Genomic DNA, 14,383 nt, shown 5'->3' with positions numbered 1-14,383 from the left:
GGTGAGAATTTCTAAAAAGCTTTGTACAGCGACTTCATTAAGCTTCTTACTTCTTCCTGTTCAATGAAATATCTGGCAGGTGGCGTTATCTAATAGCATCGTCACGTTACTTACTCGCTTGAAACAGCTAAAAAAGAGTATAATGGAAGATCTAACCTCGTGGACAGCAAAGCGCTTGTCTGATTGTCTTCGTAACTGCTCTTCTTACTTCACTAATCTTCCAGCAGTAAAGAAACGGATTTAAAGTCGAGTTAAAATAAACCAGGGTACTCACTATTCCAAGAGCGACGACTAAATGTGATGAATTTCCTTTTATATGAGCCATCACAATTCCCACTAAAATCACTGGCACATAACAAGCAAGTAACACTAACTGCACCCACAGTGCACTGTACACTGCCTTTCTGTATCGCGCCATGTTCAATGCATTTGGTTGGCTCGGCTGTTGTTGAACATGACTTTGTATCTGAGCGTGATGACGGCGAAGAGCACAGAAAATCCTAGCATATGAAGCAATCGAGATTAATAGGCAACATGAGATGACAATTCGACCAAACCAAGGCGCTATACGAGAATCTAACACGTTGCATAGAGTAGCGACAAAGTTTACAATACAAAGAGTAGCGACAATGATATATGTGCGCTTCAAAGTTACAATTTGTCTGTATCTCAGCCCCAACAACAGGGCGAGAAGTCTGTCCACGCTCATGGCTGCCATTGTCAACAAAGACATAAGAGATAATCCATACCCTGAAATGGAGGCTGCTACCCATGCGAATCGACAAAGTCTCCACTCTTCGAAAACAACCGACATCCAAAGAGTAGCAGTGAGAGGCTGGCTTACAAGACCAACTAACAGATCACTTGTTGCCAGACAACGGTACAAGAGTTTGGACGGCGGATGGAGGGAAGACACTTTGTGAAGTGCAACGAAGATCAGAGAATTCCCAAGAAATGCTGTCAGGGAAAAGAAAATGATGATTGCTGACAGACGCAATGAGTATTGTTCAAATTCGCCAGCCAAAGATGAGGAACATACAAGTTCTTCAAATGTGTTCACCTGCATTCCATCTCCCATTGAATTTGCTGCCGCACTGAGAGCACCTGCGCAGCGTTGATCACTTAAACTTTATTTTTTTTCAAAATAACCATATGAAAACTTTTTCAGTCGCGTTTAGTCGTTTGAAATGTTTGGAAATACAGTCATTTGTGTCCAAAAAATGAACCATTTTTCTTAAAGCCTTACTTTTGCGTCAGCTATGATTTATCAAAACGCGATAAGAACAAAACATCCACGAATGTTAATATTTTATGGCGCGATGGACAATCCTTCGTTACTCAGACAAGCAAGAGCTGTCAATTTCTTCACAAGAGCCACATTAAATATAATTCTTTGTAAACTTCTTTGTAACGGGTAATTCTGTCACGTTATTCCATCGATAAACTCTAGAAGTTCCCTCCAAAGATGAAATAGTTTTTTTTACAGCGACTTTTCCCTCAAATTATCTTTGTTAAATAGGAGAGGCAGGATGTTTGTCCCCTAACAGTGTTAAGCGTCACAACTACACCACATGTATATTCAACTTGTTAGGTTCAATCTTTGAATGACTTTGCGCTAAGAGGTAAAATTAAAATAAAATATTGTGCTTTTTTTTTCATCCCACAGTTTAAGGCAAAAACCAGCCTTACTAAGGAAGAGTGACGTTGATAGCCGCATAAATGAGTAAGTGTTGTTTAAATTATGATCAGCTTCTGGAAACCAAATTTGAATGGGAAGGCGAAACGTCAATCAGTTGGAGACAACTTGAATGCTGACTGTGGACTTCTAACATAAAATCAGGGGCAAAAATGATTTAGTTTCTCGACACCACTGCCGTTCACTGAGTTCAAAAGCTCATGACAACAAGAGGACTCTGTAAGAACCGTTTGCAGTCAATTTCATTTCACATATGCACTGCTGAGAAAAAAGCAAATCTTTGATGTAATCCACCTCCAAAAGATGGGGCGCATAATATTTCGTTTAAACAGCACACGCCGAGCGACGATGACTAAAACTTTCTTCCATAAACACATAAAGACTTCCTCATCAGTGTTTGCTCATTCAAAGTGCGTAAGCAAATTGTCTATTGTGCCAAAGAGTTGATTTCTTTTTTCCGGAACCTGTGACGAGCCTCTTGTATGAAATAGCAGTAAGAGGCAAATAGAGAGACATCTGTGATACCATTTTTTCACAAGTCGAAAAAGAATCCTTTTTCAGCTGATCGACCGTTGGAACCTGTGGACCTGTTCAAGAAGAAAACGGCTTTGAATGGAACATGAACTCGATAGACTGGAAAAACGTAAAATAATAAAAAAATTGTAAAAACAATAAAAATAAAGTATAACTAATCAGATCGTATGAAAGTGAGAGTCATGTGAAGCGCTCGAGAAGTATTTTAGTAATGTTAGGGTATGTGTATACGAAGTATGCTGAGTTTTTGGGAGATTTCTTCTCAGAGTATATTAAGTATATTTTGGTTGCCTTTGGCCTCGCACCAGCTGCAGGCATTGTAATCAACAACGTATGAATAACTGGGTTTAGTTTCTAAGGAAATTGTGTTGCCGCGTCGATGAGGGGTACAACGAGATAATTTGGCTTTATAATCTAACTGCACAAGGTAGAGTTCAAATAATGCAAATATATGTATATACCACATGTGTACAGTTGGTTATTTTGTACTGTAAAAAAACCTGTTTAACCGGTCGGCTACGCACACTGCGCTTCTCTATCCACTTTGCTTTTCCTACCTTATGAGAAATGAGCAGAAAGACATAGCGGAATAAAAAGCAGTTGGATCATAAATAACCTAGTAGACTATTCATTGGTTTGTAGTATTGCCTAGTACTTTCACTCCTTGTTTGAATTTGACGAGCCTGTGGGGAAAGTCAAAATACGGCACAACTCATAAAAATATTCAGGTATGCCACCGCCAGGTAAAGAAAATCCGAAAAAATCCGAAAAAATCCGAAAAAATCACCATGAATCTTATTTCGCAAGATGATCATCTCGCAGCTGGAGTTTGGGCTGCCTGTGGTGTGAGTTCAGACAAGGTGAAGTAACGCGATATTTTCCTCCGTTTGAAGGTCATGCTCTTTTTCTGTTACAAAAATGAAAACATTAGGTACACAAAGTGTCCCATCTCAACCCGCCCATGTAACGCATACCTATTTTCTTATAGATGATGTCATGGATCAGGGGGCTGTGCACAAAGAATAACATTAACCAGAAATCTTGGGCTCATTTGATAAGTGTGGTGGTTTGTGGTCTTCGCGAGAGCCTCGTTGATTAAGGTCGAGATTTATCGGGACATGAAAGTTTCGCATTTCACTTGTTGTGTTATTTTTTAAGTCAAACGTGTTTTTACGGCTCCTTTACGCGCAACGAACACGTCTAACAACTCACGTTCCATCACGTACCATAAAAAGAACGTCCAAAGTCCATTAGAACATACCCAATCATTGCACTACGTTAACATTAGGCAATTTTTCACGTGCTTGAATTGTATTCCATCAACCAAAATCGCATCTACGCGCGCCCGTGTATTATTAACTATTTATGACTCATTTCCTCGGGAAAGTTCACAATGTGTCATCAACTTTTGGTTTTCCTGAGAATGTCACGCAATGGTAAAAATATCATTATGGTCGTGAAACAAAAAGTGAGTCATTTGCATCATTTTGGTGGCAGTGAGAAATTTTTAACGCTTGCCATCCCCAGCTCGAAGCGTTGCTTCTAGGTTATCGCGAGCTAAATTTCAGAGGAATAAAATCAAATATTCCTACGTCGTGAGACCACTAGGAAAAGAGTACCCTCTCGACGCCGTTCGTGTTATAAGTCACCTTCTGAAGAACTCATCAAAATATCTTCGGTCTTGCAAAATTTTACAAATTTAACAGGTTCTTAGGGACGAATTCAACGCTCCATCGCTGACGAAACGTCGTTTTAAGGTAAGCTCTGAAATAATTAATTAGACCAAGTGGATTTTTGTCTCACCCACTCGCTGTGTTCCATCAATAACATTGCCAGTTTGTATTAACAAAGAAAAACTTATTACATTGTAAAATATAGACAATCCGGTATGAGGCGTGGGGTCTTGGTTTCATATAGGTCTTTCAGCAAAGTAAGCCGGCAACAACACACTAGAATAAAGGGGTAAGTTTCTAAAGAAACTGTGGTGCTGCGTCGGTGGGAGAGTAAAGCAGGTAATTTAGTGTTAACAACTGGGTTGAAAACGTAAATTAGCCACCGTAAAGGGTAAAAAAGCTGACGTTTCGAGCGTTAGCCCTTCGTCAGAGCGATGGCGAAGGGCTAACGCTCGAAACGTCAGCTTTTTTACCCTTTACGGTGGCTAATTTACGTTTTCAACCCAGTTGTTAACACTAAATTACCAACAACACACTAGACCATATGATCGCAGACAAGAGCAAGTTATGAAAATGTTATCGATCTAAAGTGCTGTGTCCCTGCTTACTCTATTTTTTTGGAAGAATATTTAGTGAGAACCGAGAAAACTGAGTGTTACGAGATAATCTGAAGCGTTTTTCCTTTTTATTTTGATTATAAACTACCGTCTACGTGTTACATCCTGTTCGCATTATAGAAATTGAAAGAGGAAGCAGTTGTCACAAACACACGTTTCGAGGGGAAGATGTAAAACATTCCTTGCTTATTAAATGATACAAAACTTGGCAGGTATTTTCAGTCAGAGAAGAATTTAAGGCGACAAATCAAAATACGAATTCTTTAACACATCATTTGACTTCTTTTGAAAAAATGTAGGTTATATTAAGAACACAGCGTAACTGAATATTTATCAGCACACCTGTAGAAAATGAAAATAAGCTGAAATCCAGCTAACACATAGATTTTGGAATAAATGATCGTCTTCTTTGCTCTTTTTTTTTTTGTCCTACATAAATTAACGAGTGAACCACATGCTCCTCGTTCTTGTTCGTCATAACTCGAGTCGGAAATTAAACGAAAATTTGAATGAGATTGCCTAATTGCATTTGCTCGTTCCACATAAAATCATGTGTGCTACCCGTTGGTGATTTTCATTGAAGGCATTCTGGGTGGCGAATATTTATCTATAAGTTTAGTTTGAAATGACAGAAAGTAATAGATCCTGAACGATCTTGGCAGGAAAATTTTGAAGATCCGTAAGGATCTTGGCAAGAAAATTAAAGATCTTGGAAAGAAAATAAAAGACCCCTGAAGATCTTGACAAGAAAATGAAAGATCCTTGAAGATTTTGAACATTTATTTTTTGTCCCACACATTTCTTTATAGTTGTTTCTTGGCCAAGGCCAGGAGAGGTCAAGTATGATCGATATCTCGGATTTCTGGTAATGGAAAACTACCTTGTTGTCTCAAATAGAGTGAATTAATACTTAGAAACGTAATTACCATCAGAAAAGCAAGAAGAAGGAGGCAGTAGGGGAGGGGGTGTGCAGATTTTAAGGATAGGTATATTTCTTTTTCTTTTGCTTCCCTGACCTAGTCTACTGATTACAAATTTTATTTCGCCAATCAAATTCCATTTTGCCAAATTAAACTTAGCTTCATCGCGTGTCATTTCCTTGTAAACAATCTGCATTTAATCACGTATTCTAATCGCAATGTCCAGCCCCACTGGAAAAAATTCACACTAACTGCTACCGATAGTGAACTTTTTCCAGTGGGGTTGGACATTGCGATTAGAATACGTGATTAAATGCAGATTGTTTACAAGGAAATGACACACGATGAAGCGAAGTTTAATTTGGCAAAATGGAATTTAATTGGCGAAATAAAATTTGTAATCAGTAGACTAGGTCAGGGAAGCAAAAGAAAAAGAAATATACATATCCCAAAAATCTGCACACCCCCTCCCCTACTGCCTCCTTCTTCTTGCTTTTCTGTACCAGCTGCAGGCATTATAATCAACAACGTATGAATAACTGGGTTTAGTTTCTAAGGAAATTGTGGTGCCGCGTCGATGAGGGGTACAACGAGATAATCTGGTTTTATAATCCAACTGCACAAGGTAGAGTTCACATAATGCTTATATATGTATATACCACATGTGTACAGTTGGTTATTTTGTACTGTAAAAAAACCTGTTTAACCGGTCGGCTACGCATGCTGCGCTTCTCTATCCATTTTTTCCTGCCTTATGAGAAATGAGCAGAAAGACATGGCGAATAAAAAGCAGTTGGATCATAAATAACCTACTAGACTATTAATTGGTTTGTAGTATTGCCTTGTACTTTCACTCCTTGTTTGAATTTGACGAGCCTGTGGGGAAAGTCAAAATACGGCACAACTCATAAAAATATTCAGGTATGCCACCGCCAGATAAAAAAAATCCGAAAAAATCCGCAAAAGTCACCATGAATCTTATTTCGCAAGATGATCATCTCGCAGCTGGAGTTTGGGCTGCCTGTGGTGTGAGTTCAGACAAGGTGAAGTAACGCGATATTTTCCTCCGTTTGAAGGTCATGCTCTTTTTCTGTTACAAAAATGAAAACATTAGGTACACAAAGTGTCCCATCTCAACCCGCCCATGCTACGTTTACCTATGTTCTTATAGATGATGTCATGGATCAGGGGGCTGTGCACAAAGAATAACATTAACCAGAAATTTTAAGCAAATGAAGATCATCACAGTATATACTCAACTTAAGCAGTTGAGAAATAAGGCCTGAAAAAAATTCAGGCCTGAACGGGAATCGAACCCATGACCTCTACGATACCGGTGCAGCGCTCTAACCAACTGAGCTATCAAGCCAACTGGGAGCTGGTCAATTGTGAGTTCGTTATATACCCGTGGATGGAGAAGGTGTGATAAGATTACATGAAAGTCATATATTTGTACTGCGGAAAATACATTTTAAGCAAATGAAGATCATCACAGTATATACTCAACTTAAGCAGTTGAGAAATAAGGCCTGAAAAAAATTCAATGAATTTTTTTCAGGCCTTATTTCAGGCCTTACAGTTGAGAAATAAGGCCTGAAAAAAATTCAATGAATTTTTTTCAGGCCTTATTTCTCAACTGCTTAAGTTGAGTATATACTGTGATGATCTTCATTTGCTTAAAATGTATTTTCCGCAGTACAAATATATGACTTTCATGTATTCTTATCACACATTAACCAGAAATCTTGGGCTCATTTGATAAGTGTGGTGGTTTGTGGTCTTCGCGAGAGCCTCGTTGATTAAGGTCGAGATTTATCGGGACATGAAAGTTTCGAATTTCATTTTTTGTATTATTTTTAAGTCAAACGTGTTTTTACGGCTCCTTTACGCGCAACGAACACGCCTAACAACTCACGTTCCATCACGTACCATAAAAAGAACGTCCAAAGTCCATTAGAATATACCCAATCATTGCACTACGTTAACATTAGGCAATTTTTCATGCGCTTGAATTGTATTTCATCAACCAAAATCGCATCTACGCGCGCCCGTGTATTATTAACTATTTATGACTCATTTCCTCGGGAAAGTTCACAATGTGTCATCAACTTTTGGTTTTCCTGAGAATGTCACGCAATGGTAAAAACATCATTATGGTCGTGAAACAAAAAGTGAGTCATTTGCATCCTTTTGGTGGCAGCGAGAAGTTTTTAACGCTCGCCATCCCCAGCTCGAAGCGTTGCTTCTAGGTTATCGCGAGCTAAATTTCAGAGGAATAAAATCAAATATTCCTACGTAGTGAGACCACTAGGAAAAGAGTACCCTCTCGACACCGTTCGTGTTATAATTCACCTTCTGAAGAACTCATCAAAATATCTTCGGTCTTGCAAAATTTTACAAATTTAACAGGTTCTTAAGGACGAATTCAACGCTCCATCGCTGACGAAACGTCGTTTTAAGGTAAGCTCTGAAATAATTAATTAGACCAAGTGGATTTTTGTCTCACCCACTCGCTGTGTTCCATCAATAACATTGCCAGTTTGTATTGACAAAGAAAAACTTATTACATTGTAAAATATAGACAATCCGGTATGAGGCGTGGGATCTTGGTTTCATATAGGTCTTTCAGCAAAGTGAGCCGGCAACAACACAGTGGACCATATGATCGCAGACAAGAGCAAGTTATGAAAATGTTATCGATCTAAAGTGCTGTGTCCCTGCTTACTCTATTTTTTTGGAAGACTATTTAGTGAGAACCGAGAAAACTGAGTTTTACGAGTTTATCTGAAGCCTTTTTCCTTTTTATTTTGATTATAAACTACCGTCTACGTGTTATATCCTGTTCGCATTATAGAAACTGAAAGAGGAAGCAGTTGTCACATACACACGTTTCGAGGGGAAGATGCCAAACGCTCCTTGCTTATTAAATGATACAAAACTTGGCTGGTATTTTCAGTCAGAGAAAAATTTGAGGCGACAAATCAAAATACGAATTCTTTAACACATCATTTGACTTCTTTTGAAAAAATGTAGGTTATATTAAGAACACAGCGTAACTGAATATTTATCAGCACACCTGTAGAAAATGAAAATAGGCTGAAATCCAGCTCACACATAGATTTTGGAATAAATGATGTCTTCTTTGCTCTTTTTTTTGTCCTACATAAATTAACAAGTGAACCACATGCTCCTCGTTCTTGTTCGTCATAACTCGAGTCGGAAATTAAACGAAAATTTGAATGAGATTGCCTAATTGCATTTGCTCGTTCCACATAAAATCATGAGTGCTACCCGTTGGTGATTTTCATTGAAGGCATTCTGGGTGGCGAATATTTATCTATTAGTTTAGTTTGAAATGACAGAAAGAAATAGATCCTGAACGATCTTGGAAGGAAAATTTTGAAGATCCTTAAAGATCTTGGCAAGAAAATTAAAGATCTTGAAAAGAAAATAAATGACCCCTGAAGATCTTGACAAGAAAATGAAAGATCCTTGAAGATTTTGAACATTTATTTTTTATCCCACACATTTCTTTATAATTGTTTCTTGGCCAAGGCCTGGAGAGGTCAAGTATGATCGATATCTCGGATTTCTGGTAATGGAAAACTACCTTGTTGTCTCAAATAGAGTGAATTAATACTTAGAAACGAAATTACCATCAGAAAAGCAAGTAGAAGGAGGCAGTAGGGGAGGGGGTGTGCAGATTTTTGGGATATGTATATTTCTTTTTATTTTGCTTCCTTGACCTAGTCTACTGATTACAAATTTTATTTCGCCAATTAAATTCCATTTTGCCGAATTAAAATTCGTTCCATCACGTGTCATTTCCTTGTAAACAATCTGCATTTAATCACGTATTCTAATCGCAATATCCAACCCCACTGGAAAAAATTCACACTAACTGCTACCGACAGTGAACTTTTAACGCAATTCTCCCGCTTTTTGACTTTTTCTACGAATAAACTCGGCTTCTAACTTAATTTAATCGCGTGTTTATTCCTTGTAAACAACCTGCATTTTATAAAATATTTCACACACAGTGGGCAAAGGCCAGATAGGCAACAACTAATCAAGGAGCCCTCTCTCAAATATTGTCCTTTTCTCTTGTGAAATGTATCTTCATTGGTCAAGATCGCAGTATATCTTTGCTTAGAGTCTATTGGAGATACAACAGAGTTTCCGTTTGATTTTCGTAGTAGAATTACATGGAATTATATTTTTCAGGCATCTGACTGTAGACGAATAATTTTGATTTTCTCTCTGGTAGAAGAACGGCAGTAAGCGTGGTCTCTTTCGCAACTATTATTTGGTCTCATCACGCTACGCGCTCTCTCTCCGTCGGGGAATATAGATGGCGTTGTGTGACGAGACCAAACAACTGCTGCGAAGGAGAAAACAGTAAGCGTGGCACCGGTCCATTTTATTTTTGCTTAGAAGTATTTAGACAATAGAGAAAATAGACCACAAGATACCTGTGTGAGTTAAGCTAAATTACCTTTTTTCTCTGTTTCTCTTAAGGTGAAGTAATGCAATATTTTCGATCTTTTACAAAGTTATGCTCTTTTTCTGTTACAAAAATAAAAACATTAGGTACACAAAGTGTCCCATCTCATCCCACTCGGTCAAAAAAAATAACTCTTGCATGCTATGCATGCCTATGTTTTTACTTGGAAGCCAGAAAATTCCCAATAAACTAGTTTAGTGCAAGTGACATTAATGCATGAGTATCACCTTGCTTTCGTGAGCTGTACTGAGAAATATTGGCACAATGACATTTCTATACTGCCGTAACCTTGGGCCAATATTCTCTAGTAAAGACTCGTGCTCGAATGGTTAGTAAGAAGTTAGTACTGGCTTTCGAAAATGTGATCTACACTGTACATGTATCTAAGGCTATTTTGAATTCCAGAACAATTGATTTCCTTGTGCCTCTACATTTCTTGAAATTTTCTGTACGTGAAGACAGCCAGCAAGGATTTAATGATATTTGAAAAACAACTAGTCTGGATTATCAGGATAGTTAAAGTTAGCATCAAAGACAAATCAATTCTGTGCAAAGAACAGAGTAAACATGAAATGATTGCAAAAACAATTAGTTTAATATACATATACTGGTAAACCACAAACATCAGCACCTGTACCAAATTGAAATCCATATCAACATACATCAGCATGTATTAGTGTATATATTTCATTGTTCTTCCTGTCATAAGTGTCCAGTTGCACTAACAGCCAGCTGCACAAATATGGATGTCGGTTCAACTGGAGAAAATTGAATAAAAAACTTACACATTTTGTAAGTTTTGACCAGTAATCCCTATATAAAAATCAGCTAATAGAATTTTACTTTGGTTTTGCAAAAGTTGTTTCTTATGAGAAAGGATTTACCATAAACTCTCCCCTCTTATGGAGACATGGTGGCCTTATGATTAGTGAGGTGGAGTCAGGGTCAAGAGATCTGCATTTGTAACCTGGCCAGGTCATGTGTTTTGTTTTTGTGCAAAATAATTTACTCTCATAGTACCCCTCTCCACCCAGGAGTATAAATGGGTAGCAGAAATTAGTCAGGGGAACCTGATGAAATGACAGGAGGGAAGAGGGAGGGGGGAGGGGGGGGATAACCATGGGGTGGACTGTCATCATGTCTAGGGAGGAGTAGTAATACCAAGTCGCTTCATGTGAGGAATCCGGGATTATAAGCTCAGGGTCTGGATGGGCCACTGCTTAAATACAGACTTCACCTAACTACCTACTACAGCCTCTGGTTTAAATAATTTCAATTGCTTCTGTTACGAATTATACGAACTTGCAACATACAGATCATGATTTTTTGCCCAATTTATCTCAGTCAATTAGGACTGTCTTTTGTAAATCTTGAAATTTTCAAAAATCTAGACAGAGGCGGAGTTTTCTATACTAATGTCTGAGCACTTTGTAGGCTTCCCGCAATCTGGCGGGACGCGTAATTAAGCACACAGTGGTAAAGGGCCCTTCCGCAGTAGCTACGAGACGCTGACAAAACTCTTTTCTCTTCACCGAAAATCACATCAAAATTTGCCTTTGCTAAATTTCAAGTGTGCTGCAGGTATCAGCACCCCCGGGGAACCCCTATATATAAGAGGGCGAGGATGCGCGCCGCAATTTCGAAAATGACCCCTATAAAATTATAAAAGGTGCCTGAGTCTTATCTGTGTGGGAGTGGCAACAACAGATATCTACCCCTATAAAGTACCAATTTAAACTCAAAAAAATTGAAAAATCCCAAAACTGAGAACTTCTTTATCGATGTGCTCTAGAGGCTCAAGTCAGATCATTAAAATCGTCCTAGTGCTTACTAAATGCTTATTTCAGGTATTTTATCGAGCGAAAAACATCTTAAAAGGTACTAGCTAGGTCTCTGGCAGTCCACTAAAGTTGGAGACACCATAAAAGGTACCAGATCACTGATTTTGACCCCTGAAAGGTACGACAAGCATCCTCACCCATTTCTGATCGCCTCCTCCCCCACCTCCCTCACCAACCCTGTCAGCACCTAAAAACAGAAGATGTGATTTGCCAACTACGAGCTGTCAGTCTCATACCTCGTAAAATTCACGTAAAGTGGTTATTTACTTATAAAAACTTTAGGCACTGATCTGTCAGATTTTTATGCTGACAAAATCTGTCCTGCTTTGAGGCAGGACGGCTGTACTTTTTTTTGTTTTGTTCGTCTTGACATAATTTGGTAGGGATTAAAATAACTGTACGTCTGCATTTGTTAAACAGACTTTTCAAGTGCATCCGGAACTCGATCTGTGCACTTCTAGTCAAATTTGCAGTAAACTGCTTGCGTGTCGTACTTTGTTTTCAAGGTGTTCGACCAGGTATGACTGAAAATGGCACCTCGCTTTGATAAGAATCCTTTTGTTGTTGCTTATTACTTCCTGAAATTATCACTTGAAATTCGCTCGGTAGTGTAAAGAAAACAACAACAACAACAACAACAACGCGAGTAACACTTATATATCCAAATTCTTTTATCACAGGAAAAGTTGTAGGACCTGATAGCATCTTAGGGACGGACCATTAGATTTTTGATGCGGGGGGAGGGGGGGGGGTGTTGGGGTGTTGGGCAATAACCCCCGAAAATATCGAGCACGGGCTTAATGGAAGAAGACAAATCGTGCAACTGGCAAAAGACCCCCCCCCCCCCTTCCCCGCATCAAAAATCTAATGGTCCGTCAATAAGGTACCTTTTACATTATTCCAAAATGGGTTTCATTCCGGAATGAAATGAATTTCATGCCGCGTTTACATGCAAGATTATTTAGATTATAAAAACAAGTAGTAAAAACAAGTATTTACGTCCTTTTTCTATGCTTCCCTCGCTCCTAAAGAGGATATAGATATGAGTGTCGTACCGCGTTTACTTTACACAGGTACAAAAGGTCGTCCAGAATAAGTGTTTCGTTCTGGAATGAAAACCTCAATAAACTCATTCACAAATGACTTGTTTCGAATAATTTTACTCTGGTATGCGACAACCGGGATGAACTCGTTCTTGAACAAAACTCATTCCGATATCATGTAAAAGGCCCCAAAGAGTTTTTATTCCCAGAGCATCATGCTTTGCTTTCCTGCCAGAACACTATAAATTTCAATAGCGTTAAAGCAACAACCGGCTTTGAACTATTCATTTGTGTTGGTATCAATTATTGCGTGACTAGCTTCTAATATAACTGGGATAGGGGAAAACACAACGTAAAACCTGAGCTCCCGGCAAAAAGTAGTACCCAAGCGTAATATAATGGCCGAAACAGTTATTGGTCTTATAAAATCATAAATAAATTAGGTAAGAGTGTTGCGTTCGATTTTTTTTACAAATTGTAGTGATTTATGCCTCGATATGCCAATAAAAGGTGGCGACAAGTAGGCACACCATGTATATTTCATAGTCGCTAGTAAGTAAATTTTGCTGGACTTTGAGTTCGTCTCACAATAGAACAACACAATTGCACAAGAAAATTTTTGCAGTAACTTTATAACCATCCTTTTGTCTTTTTTAAAAACCAGAAGCTCAGTAGATTTTGTCATATCGGTCATTGCTAAAACTGTCTTTGTTTTGATGCTACTTTTCGACATAGAAAATGTATGTCGGACAAAAATATTTACCAAAAAATAAATATTTCTTTGCCATCCTCAATAATGTCAGGGGATTAAGTTTAGTTGATAAAACAAATGATTATGCCGACAGAAATACCGGAGGTCAAGTAAATTCGTTACATGAGGTCACACAACTCGGGTTTGGAGGCGAGCGTGGCCTAGTGGTTAGGGCGTTGCACTTGTAAGCCGGAGGTCCCGGGTTCAAGTCCTCCTCTCTGCCACTGTATGGATTTGTCTTCGGTGGCCCCGAATTCAACTCCTGCACGCTTTGTAAATAGCCAACTGGTCTGCCTCCTACCAGTTGGGGTTTTTAACGAGTTTCTGTTCATTTACGATATTTGTTTCCTTATTTACAGTGTCCCCAATGAGCACAGCAGTGCTAAAGTACACTGACACTTAAATTAAAATACACTGGCACTTAAAGTTATTATTATTATTATTATTATTATTATTATTATTATTATTATTATTGTTGTAATATTCAGAGTGAAAATTTGCACATTTGAGCGGTCCAACGAAAAAAATCATTTCTCAAAAACTAAGATTTATTTTCGCAAAAAACCTACACCACAATTATTAGGACATATTGGGCTACAAAATATGAAAGTAGGACAGAAGACGAATTTGGGTGACTTGCCGCCGTTTGTCTGATGCATGTTGACATTAGCTCTTAATTGGCTTCTGATTTTGTGTCTATGTATCCCTCCCATTCTCAGAAGGGAAAAAATATTTATTTTGCAACTGGATAATATGTTGAGCTGATGTTTATAACCATTTGCAATCACCTTTTTTCAGGCCAAG

The 14,383-nt window shown here is 38.4% G+C and overlaps 1 protein-coding gene across 1 annotated transcript; it reads right to left on the bottom strand.

Moving 5' to 3' along the window:
• Positions 1–1,093, bottom strand: LOC149038258 (melanocyte-stimulating hormone receptor-like). The gene has a single exon (XM_089187230.1). It carries the CDS (start codon positions 1,076–1,078, stop codon positions 152–154), a length of 927 nt encoding a protein of 308 aa, XP_089043356.1. The 5' UTR covers positions 1,079–1,093; the 3' UTR covers positions 1–151.
• Between the last annotated feature and the right edge of the window lie 13,290 nt (positions 1,094–14,383).

Source organism: Pocillopora damicornis, chromosome 11 (genome assembly GCF_964200805.1).
Source record: "Pocillopora damicornis chromosome 11, jaPocDami1.2, whole genome shotgun sequence".
NCBI lineage: Eukaryota > Metazoa > Cnidaria > Anthozoa > Scleractinia > Pocilloporidae > Pocillopora > Pocillopora damicornis.
Note: the sequence above shows the minus strand (reverse complement) of the source record. Positions and strands in the feature narration are given on the sequence as shown.

Bases quoted from the DNA above. Each gene is read 5' to 3' on its own strand.
- LOC149038258 (XM_089187230.1), bottom strand. From the start codon at position 1,078: ATGGGAGATGGAATGCAGGTGAACACATTTGAAGAACTTGTATGTTCC.